Source organism: Pseudochaenichthys georgianus, chromosome 16 (assembly GCF_902827115.2).
Source record: "Pseudochaenichthys georgianus chromosome 16, fPseGeo1.2, whole genome shotgun sequence".
Lineage (NCBI taxonomy): Eukaryota > Metazoa > Chordata > Actinopteri > Perciformes > Channichthyidae > Pseudochaenichthys > Pseudochaenichthys georgianus.
This window is the reverse complement of record NC_047518.2, coordinates 15,808,663-15,826,900: the sequence shown is the minus strand read 5'-3', so window position 1 is coordinate 15,826,900 and position 18,238 is coordinate 15,808,663. Positions and strand designations below refer to the sequence as shown.

Sequence of the window (18,238 nt, the reverse complement as noted above, 5' to 3'; positions counted from 1 at the left end):
AACAGACCGTGTGGGAAAAGGGGGCGGGGTTGCGATTTATGTTAAAAACCATTTAGACTGCACCTGCATCGAATCCCTAACAAAACCAAAATGCTTTGAACTCTCTGTAATTAAACTATTGCTCCCAAGTGGTTCAGACATTATAGTGATCGGATGCTACCGCCCGCCCGCTGCCTCAAGCGAAGCCACGAATATACTCTCCAATCTTCTCCATAACTGGACTAAATCCGAGATGGTTTTACTCGGAGACCTAAACTGGGACTGGCAAACGGATTTAAAAAACTCTTTCAAGGACACTTGTGACTCTCTCTGTTTGGTGCAACTCGCCAACTCGGTTAAACCAAAAAGATTTAGAGAAGTCCACTTTGATTGATGTTATTCTTACAAACGCACCTCAGCGTTTCTCCGCAGTAGGCACGTTTTGTAATGATATAAGCGACCACTGCGCAATTGCTTGTGTGAGAACCTGTAAGATCCCTAAAGGAAAGCCACGTTTCATTCACAAGAGGCGATTCAAACATTTCGATGAGCAGGCGTTTCTACATGATGTTTTTAATAGTGATTTACACATTGTTTCACTTATGACCGATGTTGAGTTAGCATGGAATTATTTTAAATCCACCTTCTTGGCTATATGTGACAAGCATGCTCCTTTTAGGACATCTAGGATAAGCGGTAAAGACAACCCCTGGTTTAATGATTCTATATCCTCTCTCATTCGACAGAGAGACACTGCCTGGGCTAAAGCAAAGAAATCGAATATTCCATTAGATTGGAATCTGTATAGGACATTAAGAAACAAATGCACTAAGCTGATTAAAAACTCTAAATGTGCCTACTATCTTAATGCAATACATGACAATTTGAATAACCCTGCAAAGTTTTGGAAACTTGTTAAATCCTCCTCAGGTTCTATCACTCCAAACAGCCTTCCTGATCTCTTAAGGGTAAATCAGAGTGAAATCAAGGGCAAAATGGATATTGCAGACAGCTTTAATAATCATTTTATTTCTGCTGGCTCAATCTTTGATTCTAGCAACTCAGGGATGATCGCTGCAGAAGGAGAGCCAGGTCCTCCGCCACTTGACCCTGATCAACTGTTCACCTTTGCCCCCATCTTGACCTCTCAGGTTCACAAAGCTTTAATGAGCCTAGATGTAAAGAAATCTTCAGGCCCAGACAAGATAGAGCCGTTCTTCTTCAAAGTTGCTGCAGGTCTGATTGCAGAACCCATAACCTCTATTTTGAATCTCAGTCTTTATGCTGGTGAATTACCTAGCTCATGGAAGTCGGCCATGGTTCTCCCCTTGTTAAAGGGCGGAGACCCCTCTGACCTAAATAATTATCGCCCTATTTCCAGACTGTCTGTAATGGCCAAAGTCTTTGAATCTCTTGTAAACGAACAACTGAAAAAGTTTCTAACTGACCATAATATTCTTAGCGAGTCTCAGTCCGGCTTCAGATCAGGCCATAGTACTACTTCAGCGGCTATGCTAGTCTCAAATTACATCATTGAAGCACTAGACAAGAAAAAACACTGTGCAGCATTGTTTGTTGATCTGTCTAAAGCTTTTGATTCTGTGGATCATGCATTGCTACTGCAGAGGCTTGGCTGCATAGGTCTTGGCAAAATGGCTTTGAGCTGGTTTAAAAACTATCTATCGGAAAGAACTCAGTGTGTCTCAGTAGAAGATTATACCTCAGCTGCTCTTACTGTAAACAAAGGTGTTCCACAAGGTTCTATTTTGGCCCCTGTCTTATTCTCCATCTTTATAAATGAACTAGGAAATGGGATAAACCCAGCACGGTTTCATTTATACGCCGATGATACAGTTGTTTATACAGTGGCTTCCTCTTTAACTCAGGCCATAGAGCTTCTACAGATGCTTTTAATACATTGCAACACTCCTGGCTAAGACTGGTCCTTAATGCAAAAAAGACCAAGTACATGACCTTCTCTCGCTCTCGAGCTAATACAGCTGTCCCTCCGATTCTGACACTGGAAGGGACATGCCTTGACAAAGTAGCATCCTACAAATATCTGGGCATATGGATTGATGAAAAGATGGCCTTTGATGTTCATATTGGGAACCTACTGAGAAAACTTAGACCTAAACTGGGCTTTTTCTTCTGTTTAAAGAAATGTTTCCCGTCTGAAGCCAGGAAGAGAATTGTGCAGAGTTCCTTTCTGTCTGTATTAGACTATGGCGATGTGATCTATATGCATGCTTCTTCCTCCCTGCTAAAAAAGCTGGATTCTGCGTACCATACTGCTATACGTTTTGTAACGGGTGCAGGCTCTCGCACCCACCACTGCACTTTGTATCAGTCCTTAGGATGGTCCTCTCTGTACCAAAGAAGACAATCACACATGTTGATTTTTATCCTTAAGTCATTGCTAGGTAAGCTGCCCTTATATATCTCCAGACTTCTGTCCTTTTATACTTGCTTTTTTAATACCAGACGAGCAGCAAATGGGATGCTTTTAAATGTTCCTTTGATGCAGTCAGAGCTGGGTAAAGCTGCATTCTCCCACTATGCTCCCTTTTTATGGAATACGCTGCAAGTAAAACTTTGTCTAGAGGCACTTCCTACTGTAAATGCTTTTAAAGGTATGCTACGATTAGCCCTTCATGAAACATGTAACTGTTTTACCCGATGCTATTGCTGATGTGATTATGCTTCTTGCCACTGCACAAATGGCCTTCTGTATTTATATTTGAATTGTATGTTTTTTTTGTTTAATGCCCTTGTTTTATGTTGAAACTTGTTGTGTGCCGTGTTGGTCAGGACTCCCTGGAAGAAGAGATCTTGTATCTCAATGGGACATTCCTGGATAAATAAAGTAAAAATAAATATAGCCAACAGACTCCAGTGACACAATACCTGGCTGTAAACTGTTCATTTAAGGTGTTTTTTCAGGTGTTAAAATATATTTAGCTGCTGCCCCATTCACAGCATGGATTTATAAAGAGAACTGGATACAGCATGTGGGTGTCCCCCTTCCTGTTCCATGGGTGTCCCCCTTCCCGTTCATTCCGATGAAAGTTGATTAGTGCAGCAAAAAGCCAAAATGTTCTGACTCTAGAACTGAAATACCCAGACCTTCCAATATTCAAGCAATCCTCTGGAATTCCTTTATACATTGGGCTCATAGGGTATGTGCACTTGCATTTACCTTAAACTACAGAAATGCCAGTGTTGGATTAATGAAGGGAGAGGGACAAAACATTGGATTTAGCTATTAGCTCATTTTAAAACTGTTTGAAGAACCAATAATAAAGGCTAAATTAAGACTACTCCAATGTTCAGACTAGTAGAATTAGATTTACCTGTGAAGAAATAGTACAATCTGATTTACAGATGGCTTTTTCACAATGTAAGTAAATTGGAAAAAGTATTTTTGGGCCCAATGGCATCACGTAACTACACAGAAGTTGAAATACCAATGTTTGGCCTCTACAAAAACTTGCTCCAACACCCAATGCACTTCCTGGACCCTATTCCAGGAAGTGCGTTGGGTGTTAACTTCCATGCTATTACTTATGTCAGTTTCTCTGCACTGACTACACATCTACTATGGATTAAGTACAACCATACCACCCTACCATACCATCCTCCTGATATGTTCCCTTAAGGAAAACTGCTTAGACTTTAAGAAGACCTTTCCCCCTTGGGAACTGCACAGATGGCTAAATGTCACCGAAACAAACTGGATTGGCGCCCCACACTGACAGAGCATTAATCTTCCTTCTCTCAATCACTCTTCCTCTTCTCCTTTCAGTGCCCTCTTCCTCTCGCTTTACGCACACATGTAGCAATGCCCCACTCACTATCAATCCACTCTGATGTATCGCCTTTTATCTGGTTCAGCTTAGAGTTAAAGACCACTTAATTAAAGCACCAGGGAAAATTCTACAGCATGGGATTAACAGCAGCTATTCTAGTCATGATCGTGGTTGTATAATGTTGTGGCAGTCACTATAAATCTGTCCCACTGAACTCCGTGTGTGTTTTTCAGCATTGCAGATAGTTGGGAGGCCAACGCCATTGGACATGCTGTGGTGCTGCCACTGAAGGTGTGTGAAGAGCTGCTGCAAGTGATAGAGGACAGCAACTCCACACTTCCTGCGTCGATGCGTCGCATGAGGTCCTATGAGGTGAGACTGTTACTAAGTTACGGGCAACGGATGACTAACCCCTAGATTCCACCGGGTCCGTCTGCGGCGCGTTACAGCTGCGCCGCGGTTTTGGTCCGGCGTCATACCCTACCGGGCGCGTTTCAGAAGTGGAGCGTCTTGCCTGCCGGCTCGCCGTTTTTGTTGATTTGGGCATATTTCATGGACAGGCTACTTTGTACAGACAAAGTTAATAATAGTTTGTGTGTGTGTGTATATATATATATATTAGGGCTGTCAAACGATTACAATTTTTAATCAGATTAATCACAGCTTAAAAATTAATTAATCATGATTAATCACCATTCGAACTATGTCCAAAATATGCCATTTCTTTATGTATATTGTTGTGGGAATGGAAAGATAAATGAAAGAAGGCGGATATATCCATTTAACATACAGTATCTATGTTTATTATAAAAAATGTCTGCATGTCAAAATGAAAGACAACCCACACACCTATCAATCATCAAACCGTGGGGTCTTAATTCATTACGTGTTGATTTCTATCAATGGGGGAGTACTTCAGGAAAGTCGACAGAGGGGGGGGGGGGGCTAGTGGAGTACTTCGTGACCACAGAGTGTGAACGTTGTGATCAGCTCCAGCGAAGGGGGGAGTCTCCCTCCGCAGCCGGTTGGCGTAGTTTTGTCACAGTTCCGTTGTACAGACCGACGTTAACAGCAGCCCTGTCTGTGCACACGGAGACCGACTCTGTCGTCCGGTGATCTAACCGCCTTCTGGAAAAGCTTCACAAGTACGTCGGTACGCAAATGCGCTTTGTGACACAAGTGACGGTACGCATTTCAGATTACGCACATAACCTGCGTACCAGTTATGTGCACCCCTGTACCAGAGCCATATTATTACTATATATGGCTCTGCCCTGTACTACAGCAAGAGTATTCTCCGTCGGGACTTCCTGCAACAACACCACGCCGTTATCAAAGATGTTCTATTGAGAAGACGATCACTACGTGACAAAAGTTTTCAAAACCGTGGCGACTGAAATCAATCTTACTAACTGCTGTCTGTGCAATTTACTCCGCGAGTTGGCAGACTTTATTTTGCTTACTTTAACATCATTTTTCATGGTGGGCTAAGCCATTTCTTGGTATGGGTGTAGCCTACCCCAGCCATACCCTGGCGCTGCCACTGGTGGCACGTATGGGGCGGCCATTCTGCACATGCGTTAAATATTTTAACGCAATTAATTCAAAAAATTAATTACCGCCGTTAACGCGATAATTTTGACAGTACTAATATATATATATGCTATATATGCTCTGAACGTTCCACTTCCTGCCCGACATTACCTTGCGGCTGCGTCGCGTCGAAAAATAGACTTCAATCCTATTTCGAGTGGAGCCCAGCGGCGGGACGCTTCTGAGCCGTAACGCGGCGCGTCTGGTGGAATAGCACCCATTGACTAGAGTGGCCACGATCCTTGCAGACGGCGCAGCGCGGCTGTAACGCGGCCGTAACGCGCTGCAGATGGACCCGGTGGAATCTAGGGGTCAGGCTTGTTAATCCCGGGCGTATTTTTTAATGTTGGCAAAAAATGCTCACCCTGATATCTTGTCTTGAGTCTTCCAATCTATTTCCTTCATTTGTAAAACAGTCTGTCTTAAGACAGCGCTCACTTACTTCTTACTTATAGGACCGCGTTTATCCATTATTCAGTAGTGCTTGACTGCGTTTTTATCCCGCCCTAATTAATTTCATGATCTAGAGCTTTCAGTAAAAAGCCTCCTCTTAGGGATTATGTGGGTCAAATAGAAGGTTTTACTTTTGTCAGCCGTATTCTAGCTTCTATGCACCTGCAATTGTGCTAAATGTGTAAATTTAGCTCGAGTTGCCATGGAAAAACCCTTTGACTAGAAAATTGGGGGTTATATCTTTGCTGACGGCTCTGTTCTCCGAACATAGTTACAGAGGTAATTAGCACCATTATATCCTCTACTTTATGCTCACTAAAGTTTAGGGAAGTCACTCCAACCACTTAAACAGGTTTAAAAAGTTTTCTGCTTGAACATTACGAAGGCCGGACTTTTAAAACCTTTTAAAAGCATGTCTGTTCTTGCACATCACATGAAGCAGCTTTTTTTGAAAGCCTAGACAGGGGGTATAGACTTAAAGGATGGAGTACTGTAAAGAAAAAGAAGAAGTACATGTTTGATTGGACATCAACTGCGTTTAGGTTGGCTCCCAATCGAGTGTTGCAGAAATGTGGAAATAACTTTTTCGGAACCCTTTTCTCTGGAAGTCAATGGTTTTTGAACGTGTTTGTGGTTAGAAGCCTGAAATAAAGTTTGTAGTTAACACAAGTCTAAGAGATTTGAATGTTATGTTCTCTTGTCAGTCAGTTCTTACCCCACTCAGATTCCGAATCTTCTATGAGTCATAACAAAGTGACTAAAAAAGGCTACACAAAAACGCCGACACAAGACTTTTAGGCTGCGGCCACACGAGGACGAATTCGGTCGTTTGCGTTACTGTTTAGTGTCATATAGACCGTTCGGCCACACGAGGACGACCGAATACGGCACTAAACGACTGAGGAAACGATAACGGGTCCCAAGGTGGATAGAAATGCATACGCAACTCTCTGGGGGGTCAAACGGCTCCGTGTGTACGCCCTATCCGAACATTTTCAGATCACTGATAGTGATTGCGCAATAGCCCCGCCTCTCCCCACCTCTTCTGCTCACCTCCGCTTACCCCGCGCCATTGCTGAAGTGTTTCGCCACCAACAACAACAACAATGGCGGATCGCAGAGTTGCTATCGTGCTCCGGACGCTATTGACCATGCTACAGTTGTTTGTGCAACATCTACAGCAATAATGATGAGGCAATAGCCCCGCCTCTCCCCACCTCTGCTGCTCACCCCCGCGTCAAAGTAAACTGCACCCTGAATTCAGATTATTTATCTTTCTCTCGCGAGTGAAGTCTAATCTGACAGGACGGAGACACGCAGCTCTGCTCACCTGCAGCTCCTCCCGCTGCAGCAAAACACACACTTCAAGTCAGATCATCACCCTTAGCTATTTTAATCTCAAACTCCCTAAACTAGTTATAAATATGTTTATTTTTACAGTCGGCCGGGTCACTCATTACTGGATCAGCTGCTGCATGAGACTGACACTGCTCCGTGTATTTTATTATTATAATATATAGAGTCGTTATTCATTTGTTTTAAAGCTCAATAAATAACAAAGAAGACCTTTGACCGGCACTTTTATAATTTTGTCTGGAAGATTTCAACTTTAATACACGCTGACTGGCGAAAAACTCTGCCCGGTTCCCTCGGCCCCCACCGCGGAGAATAAACAGAAGGGCAACCATGACAACCATGCTTCTTCGCTGCTTTTGTGGAGGAAGTTACAGCGCCACGTACAGGCTCCTGCATGTACTGCAGCTTCTCCAGCGGTTGGAGCTAAACGGAGCGGTCTCGTGTGGACAGACACTATCCGGATAACTATTGCGTGTGGACGGAAGCTTGTTTGCGTTTGCGTTAATCCTATGCGTTTAGCCGTTTTCGTCCTCGTGTGGCCGCAGCCTTAGCTTAGTGGTGTAGATGCACAGCCATGCATACTTCATCACTGCAGCACTTAAACATGCTTTAAAAAGCAATTTCCCTTTCACAATAAAAGCCTTAGACATATACACTGCATCATTGTCAGAGAGAATTTCCCTAAAAGGCAGGTCAACAAAATAGCGAACAAATCCAAAAAACAACGTACAGTTTCTATATTTAGAGGAACAACCGGTAAAGTGTTTTCTTAAGAAACTCTACAAAGAACGCAAAGGAGTAGAGCGATAAAAACCTTTCTTTCTACTTATCTAGATCAGTAAGTAACAAAACCTGCCTACTTATTTTGAATGCGGTTTTTTTTTCTCTGCTCTTATTAAGGCTATAAGATAGGGGTTTGTAGTTCTTTAAGATTCTTACGGTTATTTCTTGCTGTAGTTAGTAACGTTAGCCAGGCTGCTAACATTAGCCATGTTGCTAACAGTAAATCATGTAAAGCATGTGAAAAGGGAAATTTTTTTCTAATTGTTCTAGTATAAGGAAATCCAGTCTCTGCTTATCACTTGAGAAAAAGTTGGATACAAGTGTAGTTCCATCTATATCTTTATATTCTACACGAACACTGTGTTCAAACTGAAAATAACTTATTTGAATGAAGCTTTGAACTATTTGGTACAGCCCTTAATAAGAAGAGAATCTGTTGATTCACTCTAACAACAAAGCAGACTCTCTTAACTCATTTGTATTTCGCTATCATGCTGTGATCTTTCGTGTAGACGATATCAAAGCTGAAATTAGTCCGTATGTCACCTTAGAAGAAGAGGAGTTTGCAATGGGCTCCATTACACCAGATTGCCATTGTTATTAACCCATCTAAAGTAGACTTGTCTTTTTTGTTGTAAGGTATTGTGTGTCACACTTTTGAACGCTCACTATAGTTTTGCTCTCACACCATGAGCCCTGGGGATAACAAATTGTTCCTCTTCTTTGTCTTACACATTGTTGTACAATGAAAAACAGTATTGTTGTTTTCCTAAGCAACAACATGACAGAGGTGGGCGTGGGAGAAATTAGGCTTTGCTGAAATGGAGAAGGCTACAGAGCGACCCAGACACAGGACTGGTGGTGGAAGCTGTTACAGAGTGAACACAGTGCGTTACATTGACACACTTGAACACTTCCTGATGGTAGAAGCTTGTGCTATGGGCGGTAGAGGGCAGGAAGGTAATGTGATCACAGAGCCCTCCAGAATTACCGGAGATGAAAAAATAAACTGTCGGAAAGGGAAGGCTACCACGGAATGGGGTTGCAGCCTGGAAGCTCGGAGAGTTGGATCTGTTAGACACAGGCCCATTCCCAAACCGCCCCCTACACCCTACCCCTCCGTTTGCAGGTTCACGCGGAGGGTCCGCCATATTGAGGGCTGTTCCAAAGCAACGAGTGTGGAGAGGGAGTGGGCTATCAAGCCCTCAAACAGCGAGTCTGCAGCGGTGCTGACTTGAGACCGGTCTCTACCTGACCGGAGTCACGCTGTGTGTGTCCGTCAGGAAACACGCTGTGTACAAGTAGTTCTAGCAAACATCCACTGATAAACTGAGATGTTAACAACCTCTTGATAACCTCATACGTTTTTAACTTAGGATCATACCTGTGTTTAGTCTAGAAAAAGGTAAATGTGTGCATTTTATTATAAAGTTGTGTATATTTACAGACCGTTGCAAAAACTAAGAAGCTTATAAACATCAGGTTTAAAACTAAAAGAGCTTTGAAACACAATGAAATATGTTTGGAGTTTTATTTGAGTTATTCATTTAAACTTTTTGTCTAAGAGATGCTGATTTGAAACCGTTGTTACATACAGTTACGGCACTTCCTGTTTCTGCCGGAGAGAGGGGAGGCCGTCCCAAAACTTGCTGCTGTATTTACTCCCTCCATCTGACAGGAGGGAGCCTTGTTGAGCTGCGAGTGTGGCTTCAGACGGAGTTCACTCCATCACGGAGGGGTAGGGTCGAGGGAGTGGTTTGGGATTGGGCCACAATGTGAAGATGTGAGACAGAGGAACAGCGTGTGGGTGTCGTGAGCTAGGGTTTTCCTACTGGTGGCTTTGGAAGACTCAGGTGACCAAAAGCCTACTTGAGAAGGGCAATTGGCAGTAGCATTCACAATCACCTCTGTATCATCTCAAGAGCCAGGGTGGAGTATTAAAGGGGATGTATTAGGAGAATTATGATTTCCATAATTGTGTTTTTGTAATTGTGTAGTCAGGTGAAACTAAGAATTGTTTGCTGTGTCTCAATTTGGGGACGTCCTTGTCCTTTAGTACACCGCCATATAGGACACTGTGCACATGACTGCTGTGCCCTCAACAGAAGTGACTATCAACACTGTCAGCTAGCTAGCAAGCTAGCAATGGCATTATACGCAGTAGAAAATCACGACACACTGCTCAATTACACAATAAAATCAACAGTGGGTTCTTTTCAGCCACAGTATAGTGGCAAATGTATTAAACCACGAAAACATTTTCATTGGTATAGTCAGGGTTCGTACGGGTGCTGGAAATGCTTGAAATTGTACGAGTTGTTTTCAAGGTTTGAAAAGTGCTTGAAATTGTAAATGCTTTACTTCACTTTTTAGATTAAAAGAAAATGAAGAAGTCAGAGCGTGCTTAATTTCTTCGCTTGTACATAAAACAGCCCCGCTCCGGCCTTCCCGCACTATGCGCGTGACCTGCAAGTGTTTTTGTTACGTATGACCTGGGCATTCTGATGAGAGTGATAGATGACAGTATGCCAGGAGGTTGCAGGGAAACACTCACAAGAAACACCGGCTATTGTTATGCTTGCTGTGACGTTAAATTACTCCGTTCTCCGCTTCAAAGTTGTATTTATCATCTGAATTTGCGGAAACAAGTTTAATATTCTCAAAGCCAATACTTTGTTTATTTGAAAACAGATGAAAACAAACTGTCCCGGACCCTGCTGTGTTATCTATGATTACTATTAGGGCTGTGCATCTTCACTGGTCTCACGATTCGATTCGATTATCCTGTCTTCGATTCGGTTCGATATCACGGTGCATCACGATTCATACCAATGCGTTGCATCCTCAATTTTCTATATTACTGCACATGGCTTATTTTTCATCAATGCATACATGCAGTAAATACATATGAACTCTCTTTTTATTATTTAGAAAGTGCTTCAGAAATCAATAACATAAATGTCTTGACATTAATAAACCAAAATAAATTAATTGTATAGGTCTAGCCTCCGTGTGTGAAGTTGTTCCATCCTCAAAAACAAAAAGCTAATGCTTCTGCAGTCTAGCTGCAGCTTCTAGCCACGGTCTTCTGTTAAGAAAGGACACTGAATGTCCTGAATGTGGCATCACACACAGGACTTGAGTCTGAACACAGCAGACAACAGGAGTATTTACAACAGCATATAACAACTAAAATACTGCATGTGGGTGCACACTTACATTCTCTGTTTTACTGTTACATAAATCCCATGAATGTATGAGATTAAGTTAGCTTAATTATATCTCAGTGATTAAGTGAATAATAAAGTTTCTATCGGGTCACTATCAGCCTGTCACTCATTATTTTCAGGGAGGGGCGGGGTTTGGAGGAACGGAGAGGAGACGGTGATCGCGGAAGCTTTTTTCCTCCTGCCTTCACAAACTTTACACACGTATATATCGTCTGATAAATTGCTAGAGGACATTCATACTTTGCAATCCAAGACTTAATTAAATCCACCAAAAACCTGACATGATTGTAACGCGATTACTTTTGAAAAACATAAATCCCTGTCTGTGTCTCTGAGCCGCAGCGACACGGAGTGATTCAGAGCGGGTCCTTCTGCTGTGGGTTCTGGACTGGTGTTCTTGTGTTGGTGGATAAAGCAGACTGCTCGGTGTTCGGTGTTGCTGTCACGTCTGTTCCCTGATCTCTGCGTCACCGACCGATTTGATATTAAAGTGACAGAAAAAACGTTATAGTAAAGCCGCGGCCGGAAAATCAGGAAGCAACGTTACTACTCTATAACCGATTATCTTCCGTCACTGCATCGAGACCGAATCGTCCGCATCGCAATGCATCGTAGAAACGATTATTTTCAACACCCCTAATTACTATACGCCTTTACTTCATAATTTCAGCCGAGGGAGGGGGAGCGGCGCTGCGGAAGAGCAGGGTGCGAATTGAGAGGTGCCTCTTCTTCCCTTTACAAGCTTTAAAAATGTAGTTATCGTGAGATTTTGGCAATAACAGTTTCATATTCTGAAAGCCAAGACTTTGTTTGTATAAACCCTGAAAAACTAGTTTTTTTTACACAAATCCACGTTTATTCTTTAAATGAGCCGTTGCGACCTTTGACTGATTTCGATAGAGCGGGTCACAAATAATAACAAATTTAGAAGGAAAAAAATATATGCAGATTTCAGTATTCTGAGGCTCTGAGTCCCATTTATTTTACTCACAGACGGCAAAAAAAGCCCGACATTATACGTTTTAAAATAAAAACAATAATCATGGCTTGATATTGAGTAAGCACATGTTTTTATGAACCACGGCTTCCGGTCCATTTCAGAATAATATATATGATATGTTTTATAATGATTGATCATGAAAGTGTTCTCAAAGCTGGTAAAGGTGCAGCTAGTTTGAATGACTTTGTATACTGCAGGGTAGCTTGTGAATTTACTCCAGGTGGAACTAAAGTCTGATTTAACACTTGATTATATTTCACATCATTCATCCACATCTGTAAAGTAACTAAAAGGTATTAAATACATGTAGTGGAGAAGAAGTACACAATTTACTGCCAACCTAAAAGTACCTCAAAAATAGTAATCAATAATGTATTGAACATTTATTTGGCTGATTGTTTTATATTGGCTCAGCCAGGTTATATGGGATGCCCAGTCTACGTACAGTACAGATGGGTCACTCCTTTTGAAATATTAAACTTAGTTTTCTTTTCTTTAATTTTTCATCCTCATGTTTCATCTATTATGAAACACACATTTGGTTGTTTATAGCATAAAGAACATCTGATTTAATGTGAGGTAGGAAAATAATAATTTGAGTATAAGTATGTGCATATAAATATGTAATTTACAACAGCTGTAAGATGCTTGAAAAGCTTGAAAATGCACCTTGAAAATGCTTGAAAAGTGCTTGAATTTACCTTTGGAAAAGGTGTAAGAACCCTGTATAGTGCTGTTTTCAGCCTTACTTTGCATTCTGACGCAGTTATGTGATCAAAACAGCCAATAGAAAAATGGCAGTATGCAAATTGATACTTGATAATTGTGTTTTGTTTATGATACCTTTGTATCTACATACGGAGCGGGTCCACTGTTGCACCACCTTGTTTCTATGTTGACAAGTGACGACAAAATACAGTTAAGAGTGCAGAAGCATATAATTGCACTGTAAAAACACATTTAAAAATATTTACTCATTTGAATCTGCCTTAAAATGATAATGGTCAATATCAATTTAAGTGGAAGAGGTTATGCTGGTTTACATTTGTGATTTAGCAGTAGCTCTGTCCTAGCTGACATCGTGAATTGGCAATTTAGTGAGCATGTTCAAACAAATTGCATATAGTATGCAGTACATTAAATTGGATTTTGACTGCAGCCATCCATCCATCCATCTTCTCCCGCTTATCCGTGGTCGGGTCGCGAGGGTAGCAGTTCCAGCAGAGAGCCCCAAACTTTCTTTTCCCTGGCGACATCAACCAGCTGGGGGGATCCCAAGGCTCCTAGGCCAGCGAAGAGATATAATCCCTCCACCTGGTCCTAGGTCTACCCCTTGGTCTCTTCCCAGCTGGACGTGCCTGGAACACCTCCCTAGGGAGGCGCCCAGGTGGCATCCTAACTAGGTGCCCGAACCACCTCAACTGGCTCCTTTCGACGCGAAGGAGGAGCGGTTCAACTCCGAGTCCCTCCCGGAAGATTGAACTTCTCACCTTATCCCTGAGGGAGACACCAGCCACCCTGCGGAGAAAACCCATCTCGGCCGCTTGTATCCGCGATCTCGTTCTTTCAGTCATGATTGACTGCAGTCATAGACTTTTATTTTTAGCTGACATTTTGATAGTTCCTAGCTTTATAAGAACACGTAATATCAACTGTATTCAATTTGAATGTTCCTATTAATACTAGTCTGTTAATGTACCATGGCGATTTACAGCCTTCTTACTAGGTTGCTGTCAATCTGAAGTTTTTTTTCCACACAGCTGCTAGTTCAAAATGCAATTAGAAATGTAATTTCCACTTAGCTGCCTCAGTTTCAGGTTTGTGGTACGAACCTTGTACACAGCAGACATTTTGGCTTGTCACAGCAGGAAAAGCACGGGTGTAGTTGATAACATTGAAAAATGGCTGTATTCTATTTAGGAGAGCTGCTTCATGCACCTTGTAAGATGCATGCTGGCTCATTATCATTACTTACAGGGACACATACTGAACCATGGTTAGCTAAATGTGTGTCACCTGTGCTTTTGGTACTAAGACGAGTCAAAATGTCTGCTGTGAAAAAGGTTTATTGTTCATGCTGTCTCACTGTCACACTGAGATGGCTTACTGGGACACATGAATGGAACAGAGCCACGAGTCACGACTAAAGCTGAAGTGCCGGACTTTTAAATATAAATGAACGTCCGTTAAATTCAGACCTATGCCAAATGAGTTCACACAATGCGGATTAAGCCTGTCACTGCCAGGGAAAGCTCTCTGTATTTGGAAATATACAGGAGTTCTCTGACATCTGTACTTTTTTGTCCACCGGCTAAAGTAGTTAATGAATGTTAAGATTTTACCAGAAACTTAATGCATCACCATTGTTTTGTTTTGTCTTTAGTGATGAACTTTTACTACCCACTCGCATATATAAGCAGGATTGGCTGGGTAGGGTAAGCTGCTAAATGTTGAACCGTTCCTGCATGTTGCTAACAGCATCTCCTCTGCCCCGGGAGCTTCTCCTTCAAATCTTCCCATACAATTTATTTCTTCTTTAATCCTTCATTCTCCATGTGGAGCATCCACTCCGGAAACTAAGGTTCGATTACACTAATTACTCGGGTTGTCACAATACCAGAGAAGTAATAGACCAAGGGTACTCAAATACAAATCTTAAAGGTCCACAAAGAAAATGTTCAATAAGACAAAGGTCCGTTTAATACGGTCATTCAAACTTTTAAACAATTGCAACTCATCCACAGCTAAGGAAATGCACTGTGCATTTTTGATTCCATCACAAAGCTGTGATGGAATTTTTGATTCCATCACAATCAGCCAGATTACCAAATACTGGCTGGTAATCAAATCACCAGCCAGTATTTCTGGTTGCTGTGGAATCTGATTTTGCTTGATTTGACCTGTTATTTCCTCTTTTTGTTTGCCTTCAAACATGGTCTCCATCACTTCTGTCAAGCATTCTTTTATTATTTCTGCATCAGAGAATGGCTTCTTGTGTTTAGCCAACACCCATGCCACTCTGAGTGAGGACTCAGTTGCCTTTTCTCGTTGTAACATAGATGTTACAAGGGTCCTGCTTGCAGCTTGATATGAGGATTTCATCCCATTTATTTGTGTGGTTCTTACTGCTGAATTTTGAGGAAAGGTCGCTTCAAAATAATTGTGTTTCATTTCATTGTGCCGTTTCAAATTGCCACTCTTCACAAGAGCTACCGTTTATTGGCATATTAGGCACATTGGTTTGGTGCTCGCTGGAGGGAGGATGAACGCATATTTTTCAGTCCATTCATCTTTGAATTGCCGGTTTTCACTGTCGACTTTTCTTTTACTGGTCATCTTTGAACATGCCATTTTCTTCTACTAGATATAATATGCTACAGCTGAAAATACTAGCTACATGCAACTCGATGCGCTGTCAACTCTCGATCTGACTTTATTTATTTATCCGGACTTTGAGGACGATACCAATAGAGTGGTGCTGTGATGACGTGTCTTTGTAAGCAGACCCGGAAGTTAGCATCACAAGGGGTCTCAACAAAAAGCAATGGGATTTCCCAATTAGATGTTGGTATTTTGCAGAAAATCAGCTTTGTATTCACACACATTTATGATACTTAACACGTTTTGTTCAGCATTATAATCTCCACATAGTAATACCACTTTGAGATTTTCAAAGTGTAAATGCCATTGGCAGCAATAAAAAGCCAACGTAATGCTATAAACAAGCTACATCACAATCACACAGCTGCGCAACACCACTGCAAAGCTTAAGGTAGACTCATGTCGGCGTGATGTTGATAAGTGGTTTATTTAGTCACTTGTTTGTAAGTGTTTTTTAGAACAAAACATGAAAATCTCCTCAGCCTGTTTTAATTAACCCCCGTCCTTATGTCAGGCCTCTTACCAGAAACACGTTAAAACTGTTGACTTACAGACAAGAGTGCCAGAAGCGGTAAAATGCAAAGCCTTTTCCGAGTTTAAGAACTCATTACCGCACCACTCTATTGTAGGGATGGGAATGATTAATCGAATATTGGAATATTATAAATTATTCAGGTATGAGAATATGAGTTATGAATATTTGTATTGTAATTTTTTTTGAAATAATTTTTTTGGGCGGGCTGCCTAAGTTGATTACATATTATCAAATGGAATAATCCAATGTATACGACAGTGCCATAGCTAAATGTGTTAGATCTAAAGGTGTGTTTTGCTCCGCTCACCGGTCCCTCACAGCGGGCAGAGCTGCAGGTACTGATCTCTCTCTCTCTCGCGTCCGGTTATACTTCACTCGCGTTTATGTCCAAATCCATCAGAAAACCAAGTTATGTTTTAAGCATGAAAGCTGTAGGCCTATAGCTGTCAACTGTTCAAACTGTGATCACCAGTTCAATACATTTGACAAATTCGACTTGGTTTCTATACTTATTTGAACATGTATTTATTTATTTTTCAAAATTATTTTTAAAAAAAAATCCCACATTTATTTTATTTGATGGGATATGTACTTTTCGGTTAATCGGTTGTTATGACCGGCTCGTAGGCCACAACGGAAAGATGACGAGACGTACACAAGTTTCCAAAAACCACGGCACATTTATTGCGGTTGTTCAATATAAAGTACAAGATGGATGGACGAGGGGAGAGGATCGCCGTGTTACTCCTCCTGCGGCCGGCTTGGAGAGAGAGTCAGGGCCGCCATGTGACTCCGGGCAGCTGGGCTTAATAGCACCTCGGCGCCGGCCAGGTGTCCGCGATCGCGCTGATTGGCCTCCTCAGCTCCACCCCACCGTAAGACCTGTAACACACCTTGCACACAGGCTCTGGGGCCGTCACACGGTGAACACCGTTTTTTTGGGGGTCGAATATTCGAATATTCATTTGCTTTCAAATTCCTATCCCTACTCTATAGCAGTGAATTATTTTTTAAATGTTGGCATCTACTTGGTACCAAAGTATCAAATATCATGACATCCCAAATCTTGTTAGGGTTAGGGTTGCTGCTCCTTTGGTTATTACTCTCACTGCCTTTTAATGTTTTGTCATGCTATGACAAGTCAAAAGGTAAATGCACTGTATATATGTACCACATCTTTAGTCTTTGCGACCCCTCATAGTGCTTTCACATGTCTGCTATGAAGATGAATTGTACCAAAGCCTTTGAACTGATTCTTCTTTTTGGGAATGCAGCCATTATTGTTGTCAATTGCACCTGTGCTTTGATGTCTGCTGTGTGAAATGTTGTGACAACTTCAACAGCTGCAGTATACTGTTTCCTAGACAAAACAATTACGTCCGATTCCATGATAAATTAAAGTTATAAATAAAGTTATATCCATTCATACTCTGTTCAAATGTACATACTGTATGAACCCAATCTGTGTCACAACTTTTACAATAAAAGATTGCTTACACTTTTTATCAGCACAAACAATAAGTACCCAGCCCTAACCCAAAGTTTAGAGGTAACTCTTTGAATTGTGTGTGTGCATACAGTGGGGCAAAAAAGTATTTAGTCAGCCACCAATTGTGCAAGTTCTCCCACTTAAAAAGATGAGAGAGGCCTGTAATTTTCATCCTCGGTATACCTCAACTATGAGAGACAGAATGAGGAAAAAAAATCCAGAAAATCACATTGTCTTATTTTTAAAGAATTTATTTGCAAATTATGGTGTAAAATAAGTATTTGGTCAATAACAAAAGTTCATCTCAATACTTAAGCAATAGCACACGACAGGCATTGGGGTGTTTCGCGTCGGGCCGAACCACGCCCCTTAGCTGTGATATCATGAGCATATACCACGGCCTGAAGTGAGCTATTGCTTTTATAAAACGGTTACCAAGTGTGGCAATAGGAAAGAAAAATACACACTCTAATTTAAATAGTTTTTATTAGTAAATAATGACGTTCAAAATAAAATAGTCCCTCCGTTGCCTTCTGCACGAAACATAGTGCGAGGTGGTTGCTATGCAACAACACTAACAGCTTGCGAACATATTAGACAGAGAGCGTTGATCCATTATTTGGCTATTTA

At 41.6% G+C, this 18,238-nt stretch overlaps 1 protein-coding gene across 1 annotated transcript in view; it reads left to right on the top strand.

Annotated features, from left to right (window-relative positions):
- ube3d (ubiquitin protein ligase E3D) overlaps positions 1-18,238 on the top strand; it is a 58,382-nt gene that overhangs the window by 26,980 nt on the left and 13,164 nt on the right. The window contains exon 9 of the mRNA XM_034101540.1: positions 4,022-4,160. Within this exon, the coding sequence (XP_033957431.1) occupies positions 4,022-4,160 (139 nt within the window). The remainder of the gene's footprint in view (positions 1-4,021; positions 4,161-18,238) is intronic.